The sequence below is a fragment of the Ipomoea nil genome, unplaced genomic scaffold (assembly GCF_001879475.1).
Source record: "Ipomoea nil cultivar Tokyo-kokei standard unplaced genomic scaffold, Asagao_1.1 scaffold2848, whole genome shotgun sequence".
NCBI classification, from domain to species: Eukaryota; Viridiplantae; Streptophyta; class Magnoliopsida; order Solanales; family Convolvulaceae; genus Ipomoea; species Ipomoea nil.
The window spans coordinates 512,849-537,665 of record NW_017619276.1 but is presented as its reverse complement, the minus strand read 5'-3'; the positions used below and the strand labels follow the sequence as shown (position 1 = coordinate 537,665).

General features: G+C 35.7%; 3 protein-coding genes across 3 annotated transcripts; 1 reads left to right on the top strand and 2 right to left on the bottom strand.

The window, feature by feature from the left end:
* The first annotated feature begins 3,033 nt into the window (after window positions 1-3,033).
* LOC109160543 (disease resistance protein RPM1-like) lies at window positions 3,034-23,955 on the top strand. The gene is made up of 2 exons (XM_019308834.1): window positions 3,034-6,054; window positions 23,945-23,955. The coding sequence occupies exon 1, from the start codon at window positions 3,151-3,153 to the stop codon at window positions 5,839-5,841; it is 2,691 nt and encodes an 896-aa protein (XP_019164379.1). The 5' UTR covers window positions 3,034-3,150; the 3' UTR covers window positions 5,842-6,054; window positions 23,945-23,955.
* Window positions 8,370-9,490, bottom strand: LOC109160545 (eukaryotic translation initiation factor 1A-like). The gene is made up of 2 exons (XM_019308836.1): window positions 9,109-9,490; window positions 8,370-8,695 (listed from the first exon to the last, which is right to left on the bottom strand). Exons 1-2 carry the CDS (start codon window positions 9,361-9,363, stop codon window positions 8,513-8,515), a joined length of 438 nt encoding a protein of 145 aa, XP_019164381.1. The 5' UTR covers window positions 9,364-9,490; the 3' UTR covers window positions 8,370-8,512.
* On the bottom strand, window positions 14,803-16,441 carry LOC109160547. Its single transcript, XM_019308837.1, has 3 exons — window positions 16,153-16,441; window positions 15,440-15,572; window positions 14,803-15,292 (listed from the first exon to the last, which is right to left on the bottom strand). Exons 1-3 carry the CDS (start codon window positions 16,311-16,313, stop codon window positions 15,236-15,238), a joined length of 351 nt encoding a protein of 116 aa, XP_019164382.1. The 5' UTR covers window positions 16,314-16,441; the 3' UTR covers window positions 14,803-15,235.
* Window positions 23,956-24,817: the final 862 nt, after the last annotated feature.

The window sequence follows — 24,817 nt, the reverse complement described above, 5'->3', positions numbered from 1 at the left end:
AAAATTCTGAGATCTCTACCGCCCAGGTTCAGGATGAAGGTCATTGCTATTTAGGAACATGAGGCTAGGAAAACAAGACTATCACTCAATTAATGGGAAACCTTCAAACATATGAAATGGAAATTTTTACCGATCACACTAAAAAATGAAAAAAATTAGCTTTTGCCGCTGAAGAAAACCTAAAAAAGTGAGGGATTGGTGATAGATACCCCAAATTAGCCGCTTGGACGGGAAGGTCAGGCAAGGCAGCCGAGTCATGGCGTGGTTCGATACTTAGCATGTAGGGGATCTCCAGGACCCTTCCCAACCATCGTATAAGACGTCCTACGACGGCAGCTGTCCCTCCTTTAGCAACCAGTCTCAACAGCCGGGTGTGTCGCCGGGCGGGTTATCGGACGAAACTCGGTTGGGCGACCAGCCTCAGTAGTCGGTGTGTCTCCGGCTGAATACCCCGTGGGATCTGAATGGACGACCAGGCTACGCGGGTGGTGTGTCCCCGACCGGGCGACCAGGCTTCGCAGGCAGAGCGTCTTCGCCTGGATATGATGACCCCTGAAGATACTCCCCTGGCGGCCAGTGCGGTCCCGACCGGGTACATATCCAAAGACGGATGTCAGCGGATCTTGCGGAGGCTATCTCCAGTCATTTAGGTAGCTTCCTTAATTAGTCTAGACGGTTTACGGTAGTAAGTAGGTAGCTGCATCAGCCCTACGTCAGCCATATCCCCTCTTTAGACTTGGCCTTACGTCAACCCTACTTACCATATACGAACTCCATTTCATGTACAAATATCCCCACGGGATCACCATGTATCTGATCGGCACTTTTATGGGCAAAACCCTAGAGAAATAGTGCTACATTATTCTCTCTCCCTTTAATACTTTATCTCTTGTTTCATCACCTCGCAAGTACAACTTTTCGGTAGTGTTGGCCTGCCGAGCGGCCATCGAGGCTGTGAAAACCAACACAGTGCAACAAGTGTATTACAATGTTCTATTTCCCTACATTGACAGTTTTAAATGTAGCTACATAAGGTAATGATATAATTAACATTTACATATTATTATCAACATAAAAGCATATCAGCCATTTAGGTGTTCTGCTCGGGGTTCATTTGGTTCAACCATTATTGTGTGAATGAGTTATTGTAGATAAAGAAATCACTAGTTTAAGGAATAAGATTAGATAAAATAGTAAAAATTTGAACATTTTAAATATGATGTAGTCCAAAGATATTAGGAGATAGTTTCCCGCATCAATTTGTTGAGTTATTTGAATACTCTCTTTGTAGGCAAATCCCCCAAGTAGTTAATATGATTGGCTTCTGTTAGTGTTTTAAGTCTAAACCCCAAATTGTAATTGACAAAATTAGATAGATTTTAGTTTAGGTGTCTATCAGAGTCTGAAGTGAAGATATGATCGAGCAGACACTACGCCAGAGCGCTTTTGGATATATCCGTTGGACTTCACCGAATTGAATAATGATGCTCTGGCAGAAGTAGTTACTTCAAAAGGTGTGTTTACAAGAAAGCCTCTGATCAGGATATTCACCTAAAAGGGTAAGACATTAATCTAGTTACTTGAGATTCAAATTATGACTACTAGTCTACCTATTCTCAATCAGAGTTCTATATAAAAGGAGAAGATCCAAGGGTTTAATACATGACTCTACATCGACTTGAATCACTAACTATCTCTCACAATATTATATTCTACAAAAATAACTCTGATTCATTATCTTCTCAAGACCAATGTTCTGAAGCTTTACGAAGAAGAACTTGAGAAGAAAGCGTTGATGCTTAAATATGTGAACGCAAAGACCATGCAACTGTGGGAACAGTGTAGGGTGTGTCATTGAAGCGGATTGCAACAGAGCGGCTCTCAAAAGAAGGGATTCTTGGACTTCTGATTGTGTGGATCTCCGTCTTCAACAATTCGCTATTCCATTGTAGACTGGGTACTGACCGAGTGGTGATCACTTTGGGTGAGATTGTTCCATGCATCTCTACCTAGCTTTCTGTACAATTGGAGTTGGAGATAGTGAATTGGACGCACTGATGGTCATCCCCCAAATGTAGATACACATTGTATCGAACTGCGTAATCAATATATGTGTCATTTACTTTCTATCTTTTAAATTTTGCATTAAGTTCTTGTCTTTTGTAGTTTATAGTAGGATCACCGGTTAGGTATTGCATATCTTCGACAACGAACTGTTTTAGGTCAGAAAGTTTATTGATCATTAGTGATTACCAAAACACGCAAAATCATGGCTTCAAACTATTTTTTTTCATGATATTAATAAAATACTTGGTAAATAAATATATAACATTATTTGTCGAAGACCTAGTGGTCAAGCGGCATGAAGTGATTCTTCCAAATAGGAGGTCATGGGTTTGAGCATTTGTGGGGGTGGTAGTGACTCATTGGGCTTATTTGAACAGATGATAATGAATAATTTTTTTAAAAATAAAGGCATTGTAGACACATAATTCTAAATTAAAGAAATGCATATGTATTAAAATAGAGTCACTACTGGAAATTATGGAACTTCCGACCACCTGAAAGTGATCTCAAATCAAATCTAAAGTAAAAAAGTGGTCAGAAATAGCTATAAAGGTTTTTCCGGACACTAAAAGTGATCGGGACAAGGCTTTTGACTTGATTTAAGATCATTTTCAGATGGTCAGAAATTTCATAATTTTCAGCAGTGAGTGATGAACTTAATTATGTCAACTTTTATTGGAAAGTGATTCAAACCTTAGACTTTCTTATTGAAATCAATAAGTTAATAATTAGGATTAAATTTAAAAATTAAAAAAAATAAATAAAATCTGAATAATCTGAATCATTTATAATAATTTGACAATGGTGTAAATAGGTGGGTAATAGTTGAGTTGACTTGCGGAGTCCTCTTTAAGTCTTTATCAGAGGATGCCAATAATTTTGCATTATCTTCATCATAGGTCATCACTACTGACCATGCATAATACTCTGCAAGAAATTAAATGAAAAAATAAAGAAAAAAAATTATTCCATTTTGCACTCAAGCTAAAATCTTGTTTGATCTCCCATAAAACAACACCCCCAAGTAGCTATGCTACCAATTCTTAGCCGGTGACATTACAAGTAATTTCAGTATCTGTACTAATGGCCGAAGCTGCTGTAGAGTTTCTTTTGAACCAACTATCAGCGGTGATCCGTGACGAGTGCTCACTCTTGGGAGGGATCAGAGAATATGCAGAAGACATCAAGAATGACCTGAGTCGTCTAAGGGCAGCTTTGAGAGTTGCTGATGAGAGGGAAGAAATTGATACCCAAGTTGAAGCTTGGGTGAAGATAGTCCGGGAGCTGGCTTATGACACCGAAGATGTTCTTGACGAGTTCCTGTTCCGCTTTGGAGGTGGCCGGACCCGTGGAGGTTTCTACACTAAGATCAACAACATATACACTTCCGTCAAGAACTTGAGAGCTCGACGCAGGCTCTCTGTCGCACTGCAAAATATCAAGGACAAACTCAACCAAAACTCCCAATATCAGCCAAGCTTACCAACAAGCACTGTTCACAACCAACAATTGCATGGCCGAGGGGATACCGGTATTCCAGAAGAGTCGGATCTGGTAGGTTTTAAAAATTCCAAGCAGTCTCTTATTGAACTCCTTCTTGGCGCTGTTGGTGATGATTTGAGGGTTCACTCTGTGGTGGGCATGGGGGGATTGGGGAAGACAACTATGGTTAAAAAGGCTTATGATGATGCCCAAATCATAAAACATTTTCAGCATCGTGTGTGGATTACAGTTTCTGAAACATTCAAGATTGAGGTTTTGCTGAAAGATGTAATTAAGCAACTAGTGAAGCAAACAAATCAACAACTCCCACAGGATTTTGAAACCATAGGCTTTATTCAATTGAAAGATTTTGTTATAAACATTCTTTCAGAGCAAAGATACATAATTGTTTTAGATGATGTATGGAGTTTTGATGTTTGGAGCGCTATCAAATATGCTTTTCCTAGACAAAAGTTTGGTAGTCGAATAGTGATCACTACAAGAAATAGTGAAATAGGCCGTGATGCATGCCATGAAACCCAAGGTGATGTCTACAAACTGAAGCTTTTGTCCGAGAAAGATTCGTTAAGATTGTTTTGCAAAAAAACATTTCTAAGTGATTCATGTCCTCCACATTTGGTGAACATTGCTGAAGATATTGTAAATAAATGTGGTGGTCTGCCTCTGGCGATTGTGGTAATTGCCGGTATATTGGCTACCAAGGATAAAGATATTGCAGTATGGAAAAGTTTCCAGAATGGTCTAAACTTTCAATTGGAAACCAATGATAGGATGAAAAACTTGAAGAATCTATTATCCTTGAGTTACTATGATCTTCCATATTATCTAAAGTACTGTTTCTTGTACTTTAGCATCTTCCCTGAGGATGCCATCATAGAAAAAAACAGAGTCATTCAACTATGGATTGCAGAAGGCTTTATCAAGGAGAAGGGTCAACAAGTGAAAGAAGAAGTTGCTGAAGCTTATCTCAATCAGCTAATCCATCGAAACTTAATCCAAATTGCAGAGAAGACTATTGCAGGAAGGATTATTGGCTTACGAGTTCATGATATTTTACGTGAAATAATCCTTTCAAAGGCATTAGAGCAAAACTTTGCAGTCATCATCACTAGACAGAACAAAGAATGGTCCGACAAGTGTCGACGCCTAATAATCCATAGATTTGATGATGACATTCTAAAGACCACTTCCTCCAAAAGTCATATCCGTTCATTACAGTTCTATAAAGATGCGGTACTGGTTTCATCTTCATTATTAAAGTTGTTGTCCTTTGATTATTATATTCCTCTGAAGGTGTTGGATTTAAGAGGTACTGATCTTGAGAAAATTCCAAAGGAAGTATTCAAGTTGTTTCATTTGAAGTATTTGAGTTTGAGGTATACAGGGTTGAGAAATGTTCCTAAATCCATACAAGCTCTTCAGAACATAGAGATACTTGACCTGAAGTACACAAATGTGTTTAAGCTGCCAGTTGAGATTGGAAAACTTCATAAACTCCAACATCTCATTGTGGCCCATGCTATCTTTGGTTTTTATGCTCCTTTTGAGATCGGGAGATTGTTGTCTTTACAAAATTTGAGTTATGTACAAGCAAAGAAAACTAATGGCGTCAAAGTGGTGTCTGAGATAGGGAATCTAACACAACTGAGAAAGCTTGGAGTTACAGATTTGAGACAAAAAGATGGAAAAGAATTATGTTCATCCATTGAAAAGTTGACAAACCTTATCTCTTTAAGGCTTGTGACGGCTGAAGAAAATGAGATCCTTGATATCCAACATTCTTTATCTACCGTTCCTCTTTGTCTTCGTACATTAAAATTGAATGGGCACCTTGAGAGGATCCCTCAATGGTTATCTTCACTTGTAAGCCTAAATAAACTAGAGTTGCGGCATAGTTGTGTTCTTGAAGATCCACTACTGCTTCTCCAAGATCTACCCATGTTAGCACATCTTCTACTTGTTGGGTCTTATGAAGGTGAAGGGTTGTGTTTCAAGGCTGGAAAGTTCCCAAAGCTCAAGTGTTTGGATATTCAGTTCCTCAAGGCACTGAAATGGATAATGGTGGAGGAAGGTGCAATGCCCCTTCTTGAAGACCTCTGCTTGCGTTACTGCAAATTGCTTGAACAGGTACCTGCAGGTATTGAACATTTGTCTAAACTCAATTCAATTAAATTCATTCGTTTAAACAATAAAGTGATGCTTACTTTAGAACCAAATGGTGAAAACTACACAAAAATATCTCACATTCCTCACATTCAAATTGCTAAATAAATTTGTAAATGGTGAGATAATGCAGTTTCTTGATGGCCAGGACTGTAGTATGTATTAATGTCCATGTCTGTATGTACACTTTGTTATTCGTAAGGCAATAGTGTTCTAATTGAATTTGATTCAGTATTTAATTGTACTTTATTTTAATTCAAATGTTTTGGGAGTAAATAGAAGTCTTGAACATCATAGCTCTTTCAAATATGTATATTAATAGTGGAAGGGTTATGTTTTAAGGCTGGAAAGTTCCCAAAGCTAAAGTTTTTGCGTATTGATTGCTTCTGGGCACTGAAATGGATAATAGTAGAGGAAGATGCAATGCCCCTTCTTGAAAGGCTCTACTTGTTTACTTGCGAATTGCTTGAACATGTGCCTCTTGGTATTGAACATTTGTCTAAACTCGATTCAATTGCATTCTGCCAATTGAACGAAAATTTGATGCTTTCTTTAGATCCAAATGGTGAAAACTACACAAAAATATCTCACATTCCTTACATTCATATTAGTAAATAAATTTGTAAATGACGACATAATGCAGTCTCTTAATGGTCAGGAAATGTAGTATGTGTAAATGTCTATGTATGTATATATGTACAGTTTGGTATTCATAAGGCAATATTGAATTTGATTATGTATTTAATTGTATTAAATTTGATTTTGATATTCAACATTCTTTATTTAGAGTTCATCTTTGGTGTCTTCGTACAATAAAGTTGAGTGGGCATCTTGAGAGGATCTGATCCGATCCCTCAATGGTTATCTTCACTTGTAAGCCTAAGTAAACTGGACATGTGGTGTAGTTGTCTTATTGAAGATCCACTACCTCTTTTGATCTCCAAGATTGGAGATTTGCCCATAGTCTTTGGCCATCTTTAGTAAAATATAGTTAGTCTATCAACCAATTTTAGTTTGTTTGACCACTATTAGTAATTTAACTTGGTTAAACAACCAATATAATTGTAACAGCTTATTGTTCCAAAAGACTAATATTTAAAAAGTTGCTCTACCGATTAACTTTTTGAGAAAGTCATTTGTATATAATCAAGCTATCAACTAACAACTAATTTACCAAACATTTTTCTACAATTAGCCAATACTATCAACGTAACTAATCAAACCCATTAATTCAACCAGCTAACAGCTATCAGCTAATAACTATTTACCAAACACTTCCTTTATCTTCACGAGTCTTATAATATGGAAGGGTTGTGTTCCAAAGCTGGCAAGTTCTCAAAGCTCAAGTTTTGTATTATTGTATTCTTCTTGCCTTCTTGAAGAGCGGCGCTTGGCTAGATGCAAATTGCTTGAACATTTGTCTAAGCTCAAAAGTCAATTGAATGCAAGCTAGTTATAGACTCTGTTTTTCTTCACTGCTCTTTTAGTCATTACTACCCTGAGCTTCATGAAATGTAATAGATCTGTTCAGCCTTTCATAGGTTGCGAATGAATTAGGTCACATTACATTCAGACATTCTAGCAGGTTTGAAACTTGAAGGGCCAATTGCTTGGAGGTTAAAAACACTATCATTTGGCAAGGGACTAAGGGACACGTAACATGAATTTCATAGTTTTCCTAATTAGCTTATCCTCATCTAGCAACAATAGCATTGCTTCAATTCATCAGCATCCCGGTTTCAGATGCAGACAACTAATTTCTGTTAATACAACCTTCCAAAATAAAAACCATAGACAGGCATAAAGCAATTAAAAGTCTTAGGTAAGCAACATGCCTGTATCATATGTTGTCTCTATGAACATTAACAATTCCCTCATCATGTCCAAAACTAAGCTTTTTTCCATAAGCAGGCACAGATTTAAAACTTAACACCCACATAACAAACTATGATTGAAACGTTTTAGCAAACAAGAAAAATATTGAGCTGACTCTGAATACTCTACTAGGAAAACTATTCATTACAACTACTTATTACTTGATAAGCTGTAGAGAAGACCAAAAAACAAAACACGCATGTGCCTCAAATATCAAATAAATGTCAAAGTTTCAAGTTCGGCTCCCAGTAAGAGCAACCTATTGGCCTTCTTGGTTTGAGTCGGACGGTCATGAGCAACCTAGGCTGATTTACCTCCTAGGGGAATTATGATCATTTGCTGGCTATGATCACAATGTGGGGTTTACGTAGTGCACACCCTCAGATAATGGCTGCGGGTTTCCCTTGTCATCCAAAAAAAGTAAACATCAAAAGCCAAAAATATGCCATTGCAGAACAAGCCTTAATGTCCTATTCACCTCCTTCAACAAGATCATAAATCCATGTTCTGAATCATACATACTACAAGCAGCTAAAAGATAGAACGAATTCACTAAGCACAGCAAATGTCAGTTTATGAATTTGTTCCTAAAACCATCTTGAAGAAAGCAGAAAAGGGCACATCCAAGAATTACCAGTCCACAAATTGCACAGAAGACAATCAAGAACACGCATACAGTTTTCCATGTCAACCACATAGATAGATAGCTTAAAAAGGTAACTCAGTTTTATTCCATCCATTTTATCGAAAGCTTAACTTCATACTTGAAATTCAATGCACAAGGCGTCATATATCATTTAAAACATTACAAATTAAATATCCCAGTTCTATGTATATTGAAACCAAACTCCACAGAAATATAACTCAAATACAAATAAAAATACTTGAGAGAGTTTTCAGCTTTTTAAATCTTATCAATGTCCTCGTCCTCAAACTCCAGGTAATCATCAGCCGCGCCCTCATCCTCTTCATCCAACCCACCAGCAATACCCTCATTGAGCCTAGTGTTCTCAGGCAACTCTCCATAAGCCTTCAACAATCTGGCCTCGTCCGGCATATATTTCAGAATTACATCGGCCTTATCATCCTGTCATCGGATAAAAACAAAGTTAGAAGTTAAACACCACCACATGCCCAACATAGTTAATTCAATATAAGACTAATGAAACAAGGTAATCTGAATCAAATCAGATACTGGAGGAGCCATGAACCAATCGCCCCCCTAATACAATTGAGTATAAGACTAATGAAAATTCAAGAACTAAACGCCCCCTAATAGAGTTGAATATAGGTATCCAAGCATAACAGCATCGAAAAAGAGACTTTTCTGCAAATCTCCCTAATACTACAATCCTTCAGCTAACTCAACATGTATAGTAAGCAACAAAGAGAATAATTATTAAAAATAAATTAAGAAAACTCCTTTGGGGGAAAGAGGACGAGGTGAGATTGTAAAATTAGGAGAAATTTTCATCGTTTGTTCTAAGAAATTGATCTTGCCTGATAGTCACGGAGGCCGACGAGGATGATGTCGCCGGCGGCGATCCAGACCTTCTTGTGCATCTTGCCGCGGATGTGGCAGAGACGCTTGGTGCCGTCGATGCACATGGCCTCACAGCGGCCGTTGCCGAGCATGCGGAGGACCTGAGCGTACTCCTGGCCGTCCTCCTTGAAGACGAGCTCTCTCTTCTCATCATCGGCTTCGTTCTTCCCTCTCTTCCTATTCTTACCTCCCTTTCCCTTGTTCTTCGGCATGCTGACTCGAGATTGGAAACCCTAACCCAAACAGCTCTGGTTTTTGTTTCCGAGGTTTTGGATGCTTTTAAAAGGAACAATGTGTATTTTGTTTACTCCCTAATTGTTTAGTCTATAATCTATATATCTATATATACATATAAAAAATAAAAACATAAAAGTCTTTTCCTACTCATCTTAGGAGTACATCATATTTTCCTTTGATATGCTCCTCCGATTATGCTTATGTGTTAGTCATTCTATTAAAAATTAAACTTTTAATTTACTTTATTAATAATTTTAAAATTAAAAAATACATTCGTCTCCAATCAAGAGGCGAAGACCTCTTTGTCTTCGGTTAGAGACAAAGAACACGTCATCTTCTTTAGGTCAATAACGAAGAATGTGTCTTTTTCTCTAGCCAGAGATGAAGAGATTTTCTTCATCTCCGACAGAGAGACAAAGAGAAGGGCTTTGTCTCTGTCAGAGACGAATATGTTTTTTTTAATTATTTTATTTAAAATTATTACATAAATTAAAAATAATATTTTTTTATTAAGATAACCGTCACATTAACGATAACTATACGACCAAATCAATTTTGATTTAATTGCATAATCTTTAACGGTTCAATCACCAAATTGCAGCTTTTTTTTGTTGAATGGCCCAATTACATTGTTATGTGTAGTTCAGTGGCATATTTGAAGATTATTCGAATACATAATTGTTATCAAAATTTTGACATTCATTTACAAAATTTGTAGTACAAATAGTGTAAACAAGTTTTATAAAATATGATAAATTTTTAAATTTTGCAAACTAAAATAATAGAAATCGTTTATACAGTACTAGCCCAAACCAAATTTATTTACGTTAATAACATAATTGAAGTAAAACTGACATAAAAAATTAATTGAATTAACTTACGTTTTGGGAGCTTGAACAAATCTCACGTTATTGAGTGAAATGTCTCACATTTAAATACAATGTTATTAAATTAATTCAAACATACATATTTAAAAATGATGTCTTATCTTATCTCTAGATCTATCGATTTAAAACGAAGAAAAGTTAATAGAACTTGACAATTTATATATGAATAATGTTACATGAACCAAATTTTTTTTTATCAAAATCATTTATCATTTTATATGACAGTAAAACTTTTTTTATTTATTAGTTACCATAAGTTAACCGACTCCATCCAATTCTTTTTTAAAAAAAAAAATATTTATTAATTAAATATGAAAAAAAAATTATTATATATTCTCACGTTAAATAGGGAAGCTGACCTATTTTTACTTCTCTTATTTAGATTTTTTTATTATTATTTTTTTAATGGTGTTAGCTGCAGGGTTAGATAAGAATATATGCTTACAACCAAAGTTCCCTTTCAAAAAGATGGAATTGAAAGATTCTCAAGTAATTCAACCACATCACATATCCTTAGAAGAACCATATTCCTAAAATCCCACTTGAATTGGCAACCATATAAACACCAACTAGATCACCAAATCATAGGAATACAAACTTAGGAGAAATGGTATATGTAGTCGTTTTAAGTTATATATCCAAAATATAGATTCATTCTCTTATTTTATTTTATTTTTTGAAAACAAATTATTTTAATTGAGATTATTGTGCGTCAACAAGGTTAACCGAACTTAGTTCATGCTCGATTTGAGATGTGATTTTAAATAAGGTATAACAATTAGATAGTCCAGTGATTCTGTTGTTAATCGTGTTTGAATTATTAGATTTAAATAAATAAATATATAAATAATAATTATTAAAAAATATTTAAATAATAAAAGTAAACATGAATATTTAATTACATCTTTCCTCACCCATCATCGAAAGAGACCAAAACTACAACTTTAGAAATAAAATAATAATAATAATAATAATTAAGAGACCGAATCTATACTTGATTTATAACTCAAGAACCGAATTTCATTTTTCTACAAACCTATTATTAACATTGCTTAGTACAACTTGCCTACACAAAATGCATTCCAATTTCCAAGAAATTCACCAAATCAAAATTTTCCAGCTTACACAAACTTGATTTGCATCATTCCATTCCATTCTCTAGTCGGACAAAAAGAGCTAGATATACAGGGTGCATTTACAATTCGGAGCAATTTTTCATTTCTTGGAGAAATGAAAACTAAATAAAGGAAAACAGAGAAGTTTACTTGTACATTTGGAAAACAGAAAACAGAGAATGAATATTTCTTAAAAACCGAAGAAATGGAAAATATAAGATTGAAGAAACGTATACAACTCTAAACAAGATGTGCAAGTGCAGTTACCTTAATTTCCCTTTTACTTGCTATCCTCAGGCCATGGAAACAAGATTGTAACTTAGGAAAGAAGAAAACAGAATAACAATTTTTTGAAAGTAATGAATGAATAGTTAGTTAGTGCTTAACTGAAAGCTTTGCACTAAGATGGAGTGTGCCATTGATGAAGTTGTCCACTTGCCCTCATGAAAGAAATCCATGCTATGCCAAACAAGTTCTGATTTCCAACTGCCTTTCCACCAGATATAATAATGGCGCAAAACCTTTTTCCTGCATCCACAAACCTTGTTGATCCATGTTACAAATTTACAATGTGTGAATAGGAAAAACCCTTTTCTCCAGGTGAAATTCTTGAGAATATACTAGAAAGACAAATAATTTAGCACGGGCAAGGAAGCTAAAACTCGATTACCTTGATGGGCTGATATTTGTAAGCACCTGGTAATGAGTCCTTGTCTTCTTCAATACAAAGAATCTCGTGTCAATCCTACAACAAAAATGACAACTGCTCAAGTAGAACCTTCACAGCTTGGGTTCGCTGTCAACTAATGGCCTCACTTGAAAAATTGGGCATCAAGTACATTCTTGGATGCAAACTCAGCTCAAAGTCATTACAAGCTAGAATATTATGAAGCTTTTGGCAGCTCAGGTAAGGAAAGCATATGTAGCACAAAGAATCTCATGTCATTATGTCAATCCTCCAACTTATAGCGTCAAAATAATATACTGAATCCTTATTTGCCACTTGGAGGACCCCCCTAAACCTTTCCCGGTTTCAACACAAAAAGGAAGTTCTTATAATCATTACAGGAACAGTCGAGTGATATTTAATGCGAGCAGAGAATCAAAGTGAGTTTTGATATAAAATGAAATTCTATAAGCAAAATAAAGGGAATATCTTTACTGGCATAGAATCACAAAACTCTAGCAACAGAAGTACAGTTGAAGCCAATATTACGAAACAAAAAGAATTGCATGTTTCGTGACTAAGAGAAACACATGAAAAAGGTAGGTATTTATGCGACATAGAGATGTCTATGTGGCGCGCAGATGGGAATTGCTTCGCTGTATCTGTTAATGGCTGAACAGCCTCAGCCTTTAGGATACTCAAAGGAAGCTCTAAATATAGCAATGCTGGTTCTAGAGTCATAACATTTGCAGCAAATGCATCAGTTCAGTTTCCTCTAAGGCTCTAACCAATATGAACAACATTTGCAACAAATGTATCAGGACCATGATGGTCAGTTAAAAATGCAACTAAAGTCCAAGCATACAACCAAAACGCAATTGACAATGAACATTGACCACAATGAGATATAAAGCAGAAATGCAAAATCAATATGAACCCTATAATTCAAACAGATATCTTATGTTACAGAACAAAACCTCATTGTATCAATACTAATTCATAATTAGGAAACCCCAGTATGAAACCAAAGGGCATGAATGAGCATGATGTCATACACACCAGTACCTGGAAGTTCAAAAAACGAAGACCAGCACAGACATACTCCTATTCATCAGAAAGTCTTTGACTGACATCTCCATCAAAGTTCTATTACAACAATTGTGACTAGCAGGACTCACAAAACAGAAGAGTGAAAATGAAAGACTGAAAGAGATACATAACTCTTGGGGGTGTTTGGCTCAGGTTATCTCACATAACCTTAGGAATGTGAATATGGTAATATCATATTCCCTTGTTTGCCTCAAGGGAATGTGAGATTCCCAAACTTCGTTTTTAGTTCATTTTGGTAGCTTTCATGTGAATCACATTCCCCTCACACTCTTAGGTTATGTGAGATTCCCAGAAATGTAATATTACCTTAAAATATCCCTTGAACGGTTGAACCAAACACTTAGGAGTTGTATTCTTGTTCCAGTGCAAAAATTATTTCCAGTATAATTCTGTTGAAAATGACCAAGTTATATTCAGGTCCACGACTTGTTAATGACTTTCTTGAGCTCACCTGTAGTTAGATGGACTTGATGATTTATACATAATTGTACAGTGTGTAAAGTTATAACATATGGCTACTGATAACAATTGTTTGCAGGTATCTAGACTCAGAAATTATTGAATTCCATTTCCTTCTACTAATGTGAAGAATCTAGATTTTTCTATTTTATTTCTAATACTGTATAAAAATAAGCTACAAAAATCAATATTTGCCTTCATTTCTCTCCCTCTTCTTTTTTCCTCCCCATGTCCGATATCCAAGGTAAAGCACTCAATATGTTATGAGTCAGTTTCAGTCATTTTTACATTTGCACTTCCATTAGTATTTGTTTGTCACTTATTATTTCAGCAGTTAAATTTATTCATTTTTACATGAAGACAGAAATGCACAAAGAATAGGTTTTCCAATTACTTGTATGCGAAAATAAAATAAAATAAAGAACAATAAATAAAAAGAAGAAACCTAGACATACTTTCACACATAGGAGATGGAGAAATACAAGACAAACCATTTATGCTCTTGGTATCCTCATTCCAGTGAGCAATGTTAAGCCTGATCAGCAAGGCTCTGACAGCCTTAGGAATCATAAAGCTGGTCTGCTGAATCGGCAAAACTCTCAATCCACATGAGGTGGTTATAAAAGTCGCTATCATTAAATACAAAAAGTGAAATCAGGGTGGTGGCCACATGTATGAGTACCCCATTGCTGCCATTCTCAGGTAGAACAGGTATAATTCCTATCCTTGATAGTATCCTCTCTCAAAAACCTAGTTCTTACTGCTAATGATGAGTAGAACAACTAATTGTTGCTAAGCTGCCACGAAATTAGTCAGATAGACAGAGATATAGAGACTAAAACAAGATACGCACATAAGATTCCACTCTCAACTCTCATCTCATCAATAAGAGATAGGGAAAGAGGACACAAATTTTAGTTTCACTACCATTTACCTTAAATTTAGAAAAAGTGCATCTATAAAACTAATGGTTAAAATTCTGTAAAATGAAAATGAAAATAAAAATTAAAAACAATAAAATTTTCAAAATGCAACCCCTAAAAAATTTATAATTGTCATTGTTGTGACTTGTGCTGGTGATTTATATACTCTCATGTGTTCATTCATAATTGTGGCATAATGTCTGGTCACTGGTTCAAATACTCTCTTTTCTTTGTTTTTGTCTATTGGCAATAATTTTCAAAATAATTTAAATAAATTACAGAAAAATTAAATGCTAAAATCGTCATCGTTCTTGTATGATAATGATAACAACAACAATAATAATTACACTAACAATAATCTATTAACGCTCTGCAGTGAGTAATAACAATGATTCAATCACAGTACCCCAACACAAAATTGTACTAATCCCTAACAACATGATTCAAATGAGATAGCTTCCAAAACAAATAAAACTCTAAAGAAAATCTCAGATGTTTTCAAACATCTAATACTCCTCGTGTTGTCTTCAGGTGCTGTTATGCTGTCACACTGAAGAAAATATAAGATGTAAAAGCTAAAACTAGATTTTATTTTTTATCAGACCAGTACTTTATCCAAAATGCCACAATCAGTTTTCTCCTTGTGTTGCTACTAACCACATGCTATATGCTCTTATTTGGCAACCTCAGACAGGCTCAAAAAGACCTACCATGTGGCCATCGACACACTTCACTGCAGCAACCTAATAGAGCCAGAAAAATGCATTGGCATTCATGGAGATCATCACATGAATGGAAGCAAAGAAACGATCTTTTAGAAAAAGAAAAATATATATTTCAAGGGCTCAAGGCCAACAACCGGAACATAGTCAGTGAGCAGCTGACAGTACCTTCCCGTGGACCTCATATTTGATGGGACCATCCAACTCTGCACCTAATGCTAACAGCTTTGTCACGGTATTGTTTATGTCAGATACAGTAAAAGATAGGAGTGAAGAATATCCCTTCTGCTCAACATGATTGCTGTAGAAAACAAATATTAGAGTGCTGATCTCTATAAACACAAATGAATAACAATTGGCAAGTATATACTAATGAGCACTCCATGTTATGCAAAATTGCCAAATGTTTTTTGGAAAAAAAAAAAAAACATTATAGCTTCTAAGTCACTTCCTGAATGAGGATCATAAAACCACACAACTGAACATCATTAAAGCATATAGAATTAAATTCAAAATAACATAATATGAGCATAGATGCCTAAGTTCAAGTTCATAACAGATGAAATGTCTTTTATCTCAAAATTTTATTTTTTAAAAAATTACTTTTTTGAAAGTATATCTCAGAAAATTAAACCAAGAAAAAAAGATGCTTGATCGACAATATGATCATTGAAATTATGAAATTATAACACAATGAAATAGCAAAAGTAAAGAATCATAATAAACGTCTTAACATAACACTAACAGATTCATAATTTAACGCAATGAATAACAAAGCGCGACGCGCACACACAAAAGTAATAAATTGTATATTTAAAATTTGGATTTGGATTCATATATGGTCAACGAATTAGGGCAGATATGTGTGGATAGAGAGCAACCTGGGGGATTGCATGAGAGCGAGTTTGAGAGGACCGGATTCGAGCTCGGCCCAACGAAGAGTGCAGACATTGACGGTGAGGCCCAATCCTTCTGAGTAGAGCTTGGCAGCTTTCGGGACGTCCTTGTGCAGCTGCAATATCCATCTGAATGAGGCCGCCATTTCCGTCTTCCCTCAGAGCTCAGTAAAACTATAACTCATCAGCTTCCGCCGTCGTGCGGCGGTTTTTGTCCGTCTACGCTCTGATGGCACCGAATGCTTGTGGTTGTGGAGATGTGGTCAGTCAAAATGAGTTTAAATTACCTTGTTTGTTCCCAAAATATAATGATTAAAATATTCTTTCAGAATAATTAGCACTGTTACAATGTAGTATCTGTTTATATAGATTCAAACTTATAACCTTCTAAATGAAGTCCAACTCGGGTACTATTAGATCATATAGTCTTGGTAGAATGATAAATGAGTTAATACCCAAAATCGTCCTCGACTATAGTGGTTTTTTTCAATTTCGTCCTAAACGACTTTGGTGACCTAATATCGTCCCAGACTTTTGTGTTTCGCTCAATTTAGTCCTCCATTTGTTATTCCGTCAAATTAGTTTTAAATAAAGGGACAATTCAGTAATGTCAATATTGATCTCTCTTTACTTTCAACTTGTGAAGTGCGAAATTCCTCTTTCTTGTACGAATTACACCCAGAATTACTCCCGGACCTGCAAATCAAATTTTATATTCGCAGTTTTAGGAGTAATTCGTAAAAAAAAAAAAAAAAGAGATTTCGCAGTTCACATGTCTATGAGTAAAGAGATGCCAATATTAAAATTACTAAATTGTCTATTTATTTAACACCAAATGGACAGAATAACAAATGATGGACTAAATTGAGCAAAAACACAAAAGTCTGGGACTAAATTGAGCGAAACACAAAAGTCTGGGACAATATTAGGTCACCAAAGTCGTTTAGGACGAAATTGAGAAAAATCACTATAGTCGAGGACGATTTTGGGTATTAACTCAATGATAAATTGATAATTTATCATAAAATTACAAACTCTTATTATCTTTTATCATTTATCTTTTATCTTTTATCTTTTATATTATAATAAAGCAGTAATTTTAGGCCTAAAAAAAATCCCCCACCCCCCCCCCCCTCACAATACTACGCCGTTTGGAGATTGAATATCTGGCTTAATTAAATTGTTTCATTAATTGCTTTTGGTCCTTTGCGTTATCCAATGTGTATTAGGTTTGGAACTTTTTTTCTTCCCAAAATTCATTAATTCTACAAAATTTAAACGTTTGAAATTTAAAAGGTTGCATATCAGAATATGTGAAAGCAACTGAAACAATTTTTGCAATCATCAATACTAACATTAAATACACAAGAGTTTACACTATAAATAAGTCCTCACAATTCAGACAACATTTTCATGAAGATGGAGAGTGGACGAAAATGGTGGAGATGCATTGTGACAACCCAAAATTTAATTTTATAAATCCAATTTTAAGAAATTCCAAAATAGCCATTTTCACTCCATTAATCTATTTTAGATAAAATGGTGTTTGAATAAATTATTTTGAGTTACATTTTAAATTAATTCAACACTGAAACTTATTTTAATTCCAAAATTCTAACTTTTTGGGTACATCGCGTACCAAGTTTTAATCCCAAAAATCAATCTGAGTGAAACCGGGAGAAATCTGAAAAACCTAAACTAAGTAGTTGTCTAGAAAGTATTTTTGGAAAAATACATTTTGACCCAAAAATCTATCTTAAATTATGATTCTAGACTTGGTCTATGAAGCTTGGTAGAACACAATCATCCAACACATTGTCTAATCTTTTTAGAACAACCACCAAATTACCACTTTGCCCTCCACCAATCATTGTTGATTCTCCTAGGGTTTAGAGCCCTATAAAATGAAATGTTTTCAGTCATTGCCTCTTGATTCCCAACATTGTCTTCCCTACCAAGAAGCTCTGCAAGAAACCAAAGAAAAACACAGTGGTGAAGGGGGTTGTAGCTGACTTGGGAAGAAGGAGGAATCCTAACAAGAAGAAGAAGTCTACAAAGGTATAACCCCATGGATTCCCACTTTAGATTTTGGCTCTGTAAAGCCTTGTTTCTTAGGTAGAAATGAGTAGAAATGCTAGATTTTGATGTGTTTGAGCTATGAAGTGATCTATTACTTGTCTATGATGTGTTGATAATGTTTTGGATGAGTTGGTGTTGTCTGAGCTTGATTTACAGACACTACAAAAAAACACGAAAATAGCGACGGACCATTTCCGTCGCTAAACAAGTGAAATCCGTCGCTAAAGTGTTTTGCGACGGATTAGCGACGGATTTCGTCCATCGCTAAAATGAGCGTCGCTAGAATTTAGCGACGCAGTTTATTTCCGTCGCTAACGTTAGCGACGGACATTTCCGTCGCGACACAAAAATAATCCATCGCTATATTCCTCTCGGCGATGATTTTGACGTCGAAATTTGCGAGGGAATAACGACGGACATTTCCGTCGCTAAATCTAGTGACGGAATATCCGTCGCTAAACCAACAAAATATCCGTCGCTAGATTCCTACCACGACGATCTGGTGACGAACTTTACAAGAGAATAACGACGGATTATTCCGTCGCTTCTTCTAGTGTCGGAAATTTCCGTCGCTTCATGTAGCGACGAAAATTGGCGTCGCTAATTTATTTTAATTATTTGAATTTGATGCCATTTAGCTATAGCTTAGAGAAAAATATTTCTGTCACTATTATTTCGTTGTCATTCTTTATTATTAAAAGGTATTCCGCCAACTAATTAATATTGCATACCTGTATTAAAACTATAATATAATATTTCAATAATATAATTGCAAATATAGTATATTAAAAAAAAGTCAAACTTAATAACAAAAAGTGTTACATTGTTAGAAACAGTATCAAATATATTAATACACATAACCTAATCGTCTTCTAGGTTTTCAGCATTCGAATTAGCAGCAAACTATAATTGGATGCCGTGCCATAGAAAGGTAGAATGCCGCAACTTGTCAATCAAACTTGTAATTTGAGCTTGCATTTGGCGTATCCCTTTTTTTGATAACCATAGCATCAACAAATATTTTTTTCCCATCCTTTTCTGCCACTCACATATAAATCTGCAATTTTCTTGTTCCAACTTAAATAAACAAATTCTTTTTTTTTTTTTTTAATTTGTTGTCTCCCGAGATTTGTACTGCATGATGAGAGATGGTTAACACTTTTAACAATTGAAAGAAGATGAAAATTCAGTGCAATAACATACAAAATAACTAATACATTTGTAGTAAGGAGGCTTTGGTATCAACATAACCTGTTCTTGTTGGCAGTAGAGCCAAGAAGTCACGACCATCCATATAATGTAAACGGGGAAATCAATTTAGAAGCAGCAACTGCAATATAAAATCTCAATCAGAACATAATCTACCAGTTTACCACCAATGTATGAATGAATCCTTCGTCATCTGTGGGGTTTAGTGTGCAACTTACCATTACCAAACAGAAGGAATAGTCCCCTGCTCGACTTACTATGATTGGAAGAGTGTGCCGTAAAACCAGAAGAATCATAAACTGCAAACAATGAAATGGTAAATGTACTTTCTGCAGTTAGGTACAAATCGAATCAATAAAATTTGTTTTGGTTTTTGCATGAAAGAGAGAATTACTATAATGGCAGCTGACCGGCAACATGTTATGCTTCTTGATGCAGAGACTGCATAATCAGCATAGGTAGAATTGAAGAATTGTAATCACTTGGTGCCATTGCAAGTAGGTCAGTTCCCAATACTTAGTATTCAACATGTTAGCACTTGTCACCATAAATTTTAAGACGCAAATAATTAGAAAAGAAGACATAATCCTACTAACACCATGCGAAAAATTGACATTCTTAGTTATCCATGATCAAAATAATAAATAAATGAAATAAGACATTATGCTGCTTAATATATTCTCACTAACAAACATCTTCAACCAAGCAAAATCCTTGTAGTGCAGTTGTTAGCATATGATTAGCTTTCTAATAAAGTCTAGATGTTGAGATTGGGTTGGAATGTTGGATGCATAAAGCTGGCAAACACGAATTCATTCTAACAAACCCGATGCCTAATTCTATACTATGTTCGATCTGACTATGTTTGATTATGTTCCTATGGGTTCCCATTCTATCATATCTCACCATGTCTCCTTATCATCTCAGAAGACTCAAATTCTCAACACAAGTTGGAGCACAGTACGTATAGATAACAACAAGGAGATGTATAGTGAAAGATTGTTTATTTAGTGCAATTTGCCTACTAGTGCTATTGTTTGACAATTACATGCACTTTAATTTGCTGACAAACTAGTCAAATCAAGCAGATATTGACCTAAAACCAATTAAATTAAAACCCACTTGAAATTCTTTTCTTTTGGCCATTCTATGTTACAAATAAAAACACTGAATTACTATATACTTCCAAGTTCTAACATAACAGGCTATAAACTACTGATCAGATAGTAATATAAAGCATTCATCTAACAATGCCAACATGACCTGCAGGACATATAGAATATCAATCAACCTAGCTTTACCCTTATCAGTTATCCCTATTATGGAAGCTCAACCATAACAATAAATAATAAAGCTCAAGCAACCTGTGACTGGCAGCCGCACAGTAGTATAAAATCTAGGTAAGATCATATGCAACTAGCCTTTACCCCTTAACCCTGTTAATGCCCATTTTCTTATGTTCAAATCAAAACTATACTAAATGAAAGAAAATATTCCATTATGAAGGGCAATAATGAAATTACACTGTACAATTAATGTTTAACAGCACATTAAGTCATTAACTATAGTTTTCGTAAATCCAATCTACTGAAACCATTTCCAAAATTTCCCCCAACTTACACAACTGCTAAGTGACATAGAAGGATTATACTCCTAAATTATAACAATGAAAAACTAGAAGAAAAGCAACGTAATTGTACTGTTGTACCACTCCGGATTCCAATTGCCACTCCACAATCACAACCTGAATCTCATATTCATATTGGCATTGTCTAACTACTGAAAAATGTAGATAACTATTATGAAGTATAATTTACTAACAAAAAATGTTAATAATTTTCTCCAAACATGACCGTGAAGCCATCCTCATTTGAAATAACAAAAATTTTACAATAGAATAGAAAAACTTACATGAAAATCAAGGGCAAGCAAGGGCGACAAGGCATGTGGTCGTCTCTGAAGCCTCTTATCTCTCTACCCGTCACCGACGAGTGATGAAGAACTGAAGAGCAGTGAAGGATTGGATTGAGCGAGTAGTGAGTGAGAGCTGACGCAGAGCGGAAGGCGTGCCGGAGTAAGGAAGACCAAGGCAATTGCAAGCGTTCAGTTCACCCAGTCTTGGATGGCAAGCCAGCGACACCGAGAGTGGAGACGCTTCGGCGAGAGAGCGGCAAGTCGGCGATGCCTGAGAAGAGGAGCGGCGAACCGGCGACTGGCGAGAGCGACGATTGAGGCCTGAGGCAGAGACGAATGAGGGTGAGGCTTGAGAGGGAATTAGGGCTGGGAGCCTGAGAGGCGTGAGTTTAGATTATTTAGGCAATTTTTTTTTTTAAGAATTTAGCGATGGATTTCAGAATCCGTCGCTATATAGAGCCTGATTCTAATTTCCGTTCCTTTTCCCACAAGCTGAAGCTTTTATAATATTTTAGCGACTGATTTTAATTGGTCGCTAAATATATACGGATGTTATTTTTTACATATTAGCGATGGATTATTGATTCCATCGCTAATTATGAGAATATTTTTAAACTCTCATGTATATTTACCGATGGATTTTTAATCCGTCGCTAAAATGTTTTTAAAAAAAAATTGGCTTGAAAATTTAATGACGGAAATCAAAATCCATCGCTAAATTCTAAAAAATTGCTATATTTAGCGACGGATTTTAAAATCCGTCGCTAATTTGTAACAAATACAATTATGGAATCCGTTCGCGAAAAATTCGTCGCTAATCCGTCACAAATCTATTGCTAATTGTTGCGCCAAAATTTGCCGGTAAAATTAGTAACGTATTTAGCGACGGAAATATTCCGTCGCAATATCCATCGCAAATCCGTCACAAATTCGTCGCTAAATGTCCATTTAGCAAAAAAATTGAAATTCGTTGGTAGGTTGTCGCTATTCCGTCGCTAATTTAGCAACGGAATATGTCCATCGCTAAATTCGTCGCTATATAAGCATTTTTTTGTAGTGAGATGAAAGTAGATCATCTGGTGCACAGACAGTGTGCACCAGATGAAGTAACGGCCCTAGCCAACGGCCCAACAAGGGGACCGTTGGCTATAGCCGTGGCCGGCCGGGCCTGGGGCACGGCCCTAGGAGAGGGCCGTTGTCTAGGCCCGTCAATTTAACGGCCTGAGGGGGCGGGCCATGCTGAGCCCCGCCCCATGGTCCCTGAGTTATCTTTGTGCAGTGGTCGGGCCCTTGTGGCTCAACTACGTGTCATTTCGGGCCAGGTGTTACGGGCCCTTGTGGCTCGGTACCTCGGAGTCGTCTTGACGCACGTTTTGGTTTTGATTTCGTTGAATTTGGATTAGAAATGAGTATGTTATGGTGGATTTTTTGATGAAATTGCTTCACAGTAGTATGATTTGTGTTCACTGCCTTTGGATTTGTTGTGTGATATCTTCCTGATGCTATTTCTGAAATGAATAGAGAAGCATGATCACTTTGTGAATAAATTTTATTAGAAAAGCATGACTAGATTGTGTTGTATGATCAATGGAATTTGAAGCCTAATTTGATGATAGAATGTAAAGAGCATGTCTTGTTGCAACTAGTATGAATGTTTGTTCTTGAGAGTTCAATGTGATATATATATATATATATATATATATATATATATATATATATATATATATATATATATATATATATAGAGAGAGAGAGATTTGAAGCATGTTGTTCAGTAAATTACATTTCAAGTAAATCATGTTTTAAAAGTGCATAACTGCATAAGTGGCCAACGTGAGCCTAAGTATTATCTTCCAAAAATCTCATTCCACGTAGAGCATCTTTATTTTATTTTTGCGAATGAATTGAGAAGTATGTGCATGTCTTTTGCATAAGTTAAGTGTTGCATATATGAGATGCATGAACGATATATCTATATATATCTATGGTGAGGAAAACCTTGTTTTGGAGGACCCGTTTGGGCTACGTCCTCTCGGATGAATGTTATGGACATTGCGGTCCCAGTATATGTAACGCGGTGTATTCCCACGTTACGAGGTTGGAAACTGCACGCCAGGCTTGGAATCCTGGTCAGGGGTTGTGCACGCTAAAAGTTCGATACCTGATTCCACAGAGTTTGAGCATAGAACCAAGAGAGTGGTTCGGTGGACAAGATGAGTATTAAGTCGGCTAGACGCCGTGCCTGGATAGGTTCGTTCACAATACGGTGAAGTTCCTATCTCGTCCATTTGTAAAGAAAGCGAGTCATTGCGACTCTAAGAAAAGGAAACAAATTAAAGAAAGCGAGTCATTGCGACTCTAAGAAAAGAAAGAAAGCAAGCGAGTCCTTGTGGCTCTAAGAAACCTCCACAGAAAAGTATTCTATTTTACAAGCGAGTGTTGAGTATACTTATAGTATTGCACGAGATTGCATTTGAGTTTAGTATTGCACGAGATTGCATTGGAGTATAGTATTGCACGAGATTGCATAATGAGAACGTTTGCACTAGATTGCATAATGAGTATGATTAATCAGGATTGTATATTGAGCACGATTGCTTTAGTTGCATTTTGATATCTTATATATCTAGTTTGCAAGATGTGATCTTGAAGGCATGAAAGATAATTTCGTATGGGTTGTTAGTATGAAATTGATTGATAGCATGAGTTCGTTATGATGAGTTTTGTTATGAGAAATATGTGATGGAATATTCATGTTGATGAGTTATTTATATTTGAAGCATGTCTATTGATATTATAGGTTGCAAGCATATAGAAAGTATGTCATGTATCTTAAAGTTGTCTAAGTGTCGAGATTGCTTAATTAGAGTTGTGATAAAATGTTTTTCCAAAGTATATATTGTAGTACTTACAGGGTTGAGTGTGGTTATACTTAGCTTCATGCTAACGAGTGTTTTCTGCTTGTCTATGTGTTGTTTTGCAAAATCCCTTTTAGGTGGGCCCAACGTATGAGAGATGATCGTGTTAGACTAGCTTAGTAGATCTAGTAGTCTAAACTCTTAGTTTTATTATCATGTTGTTTATTTTGATGGATTTGTAGACTTATGTTTATGGATGTTGGATGATAGACATCGGGGGGTTTCTCCACCTTATGACTTTAATTAAGTACTTACTATGTTATTTGGATTTAATGAGTTAGTTCCATCCTTAGCCTGTGCAATCACCTTGGAGTGGTGGTTGTGGCGGTGACATACCCACTAGTTTATTCATTAAGTTGTTTATCCACTGTTTAGTTTATATTAATTTTGGTTTTAGAATTGTAATTAAGATTAAGAAAAGTGAGGTGTTACATGCATATAGCATGCTGGGAAAGCATTCACGAGGAGGAAGAATACATTTTCTTGAAGATTAAGCATCCAATAGAGAATACCTACACATTTGGTAAAGC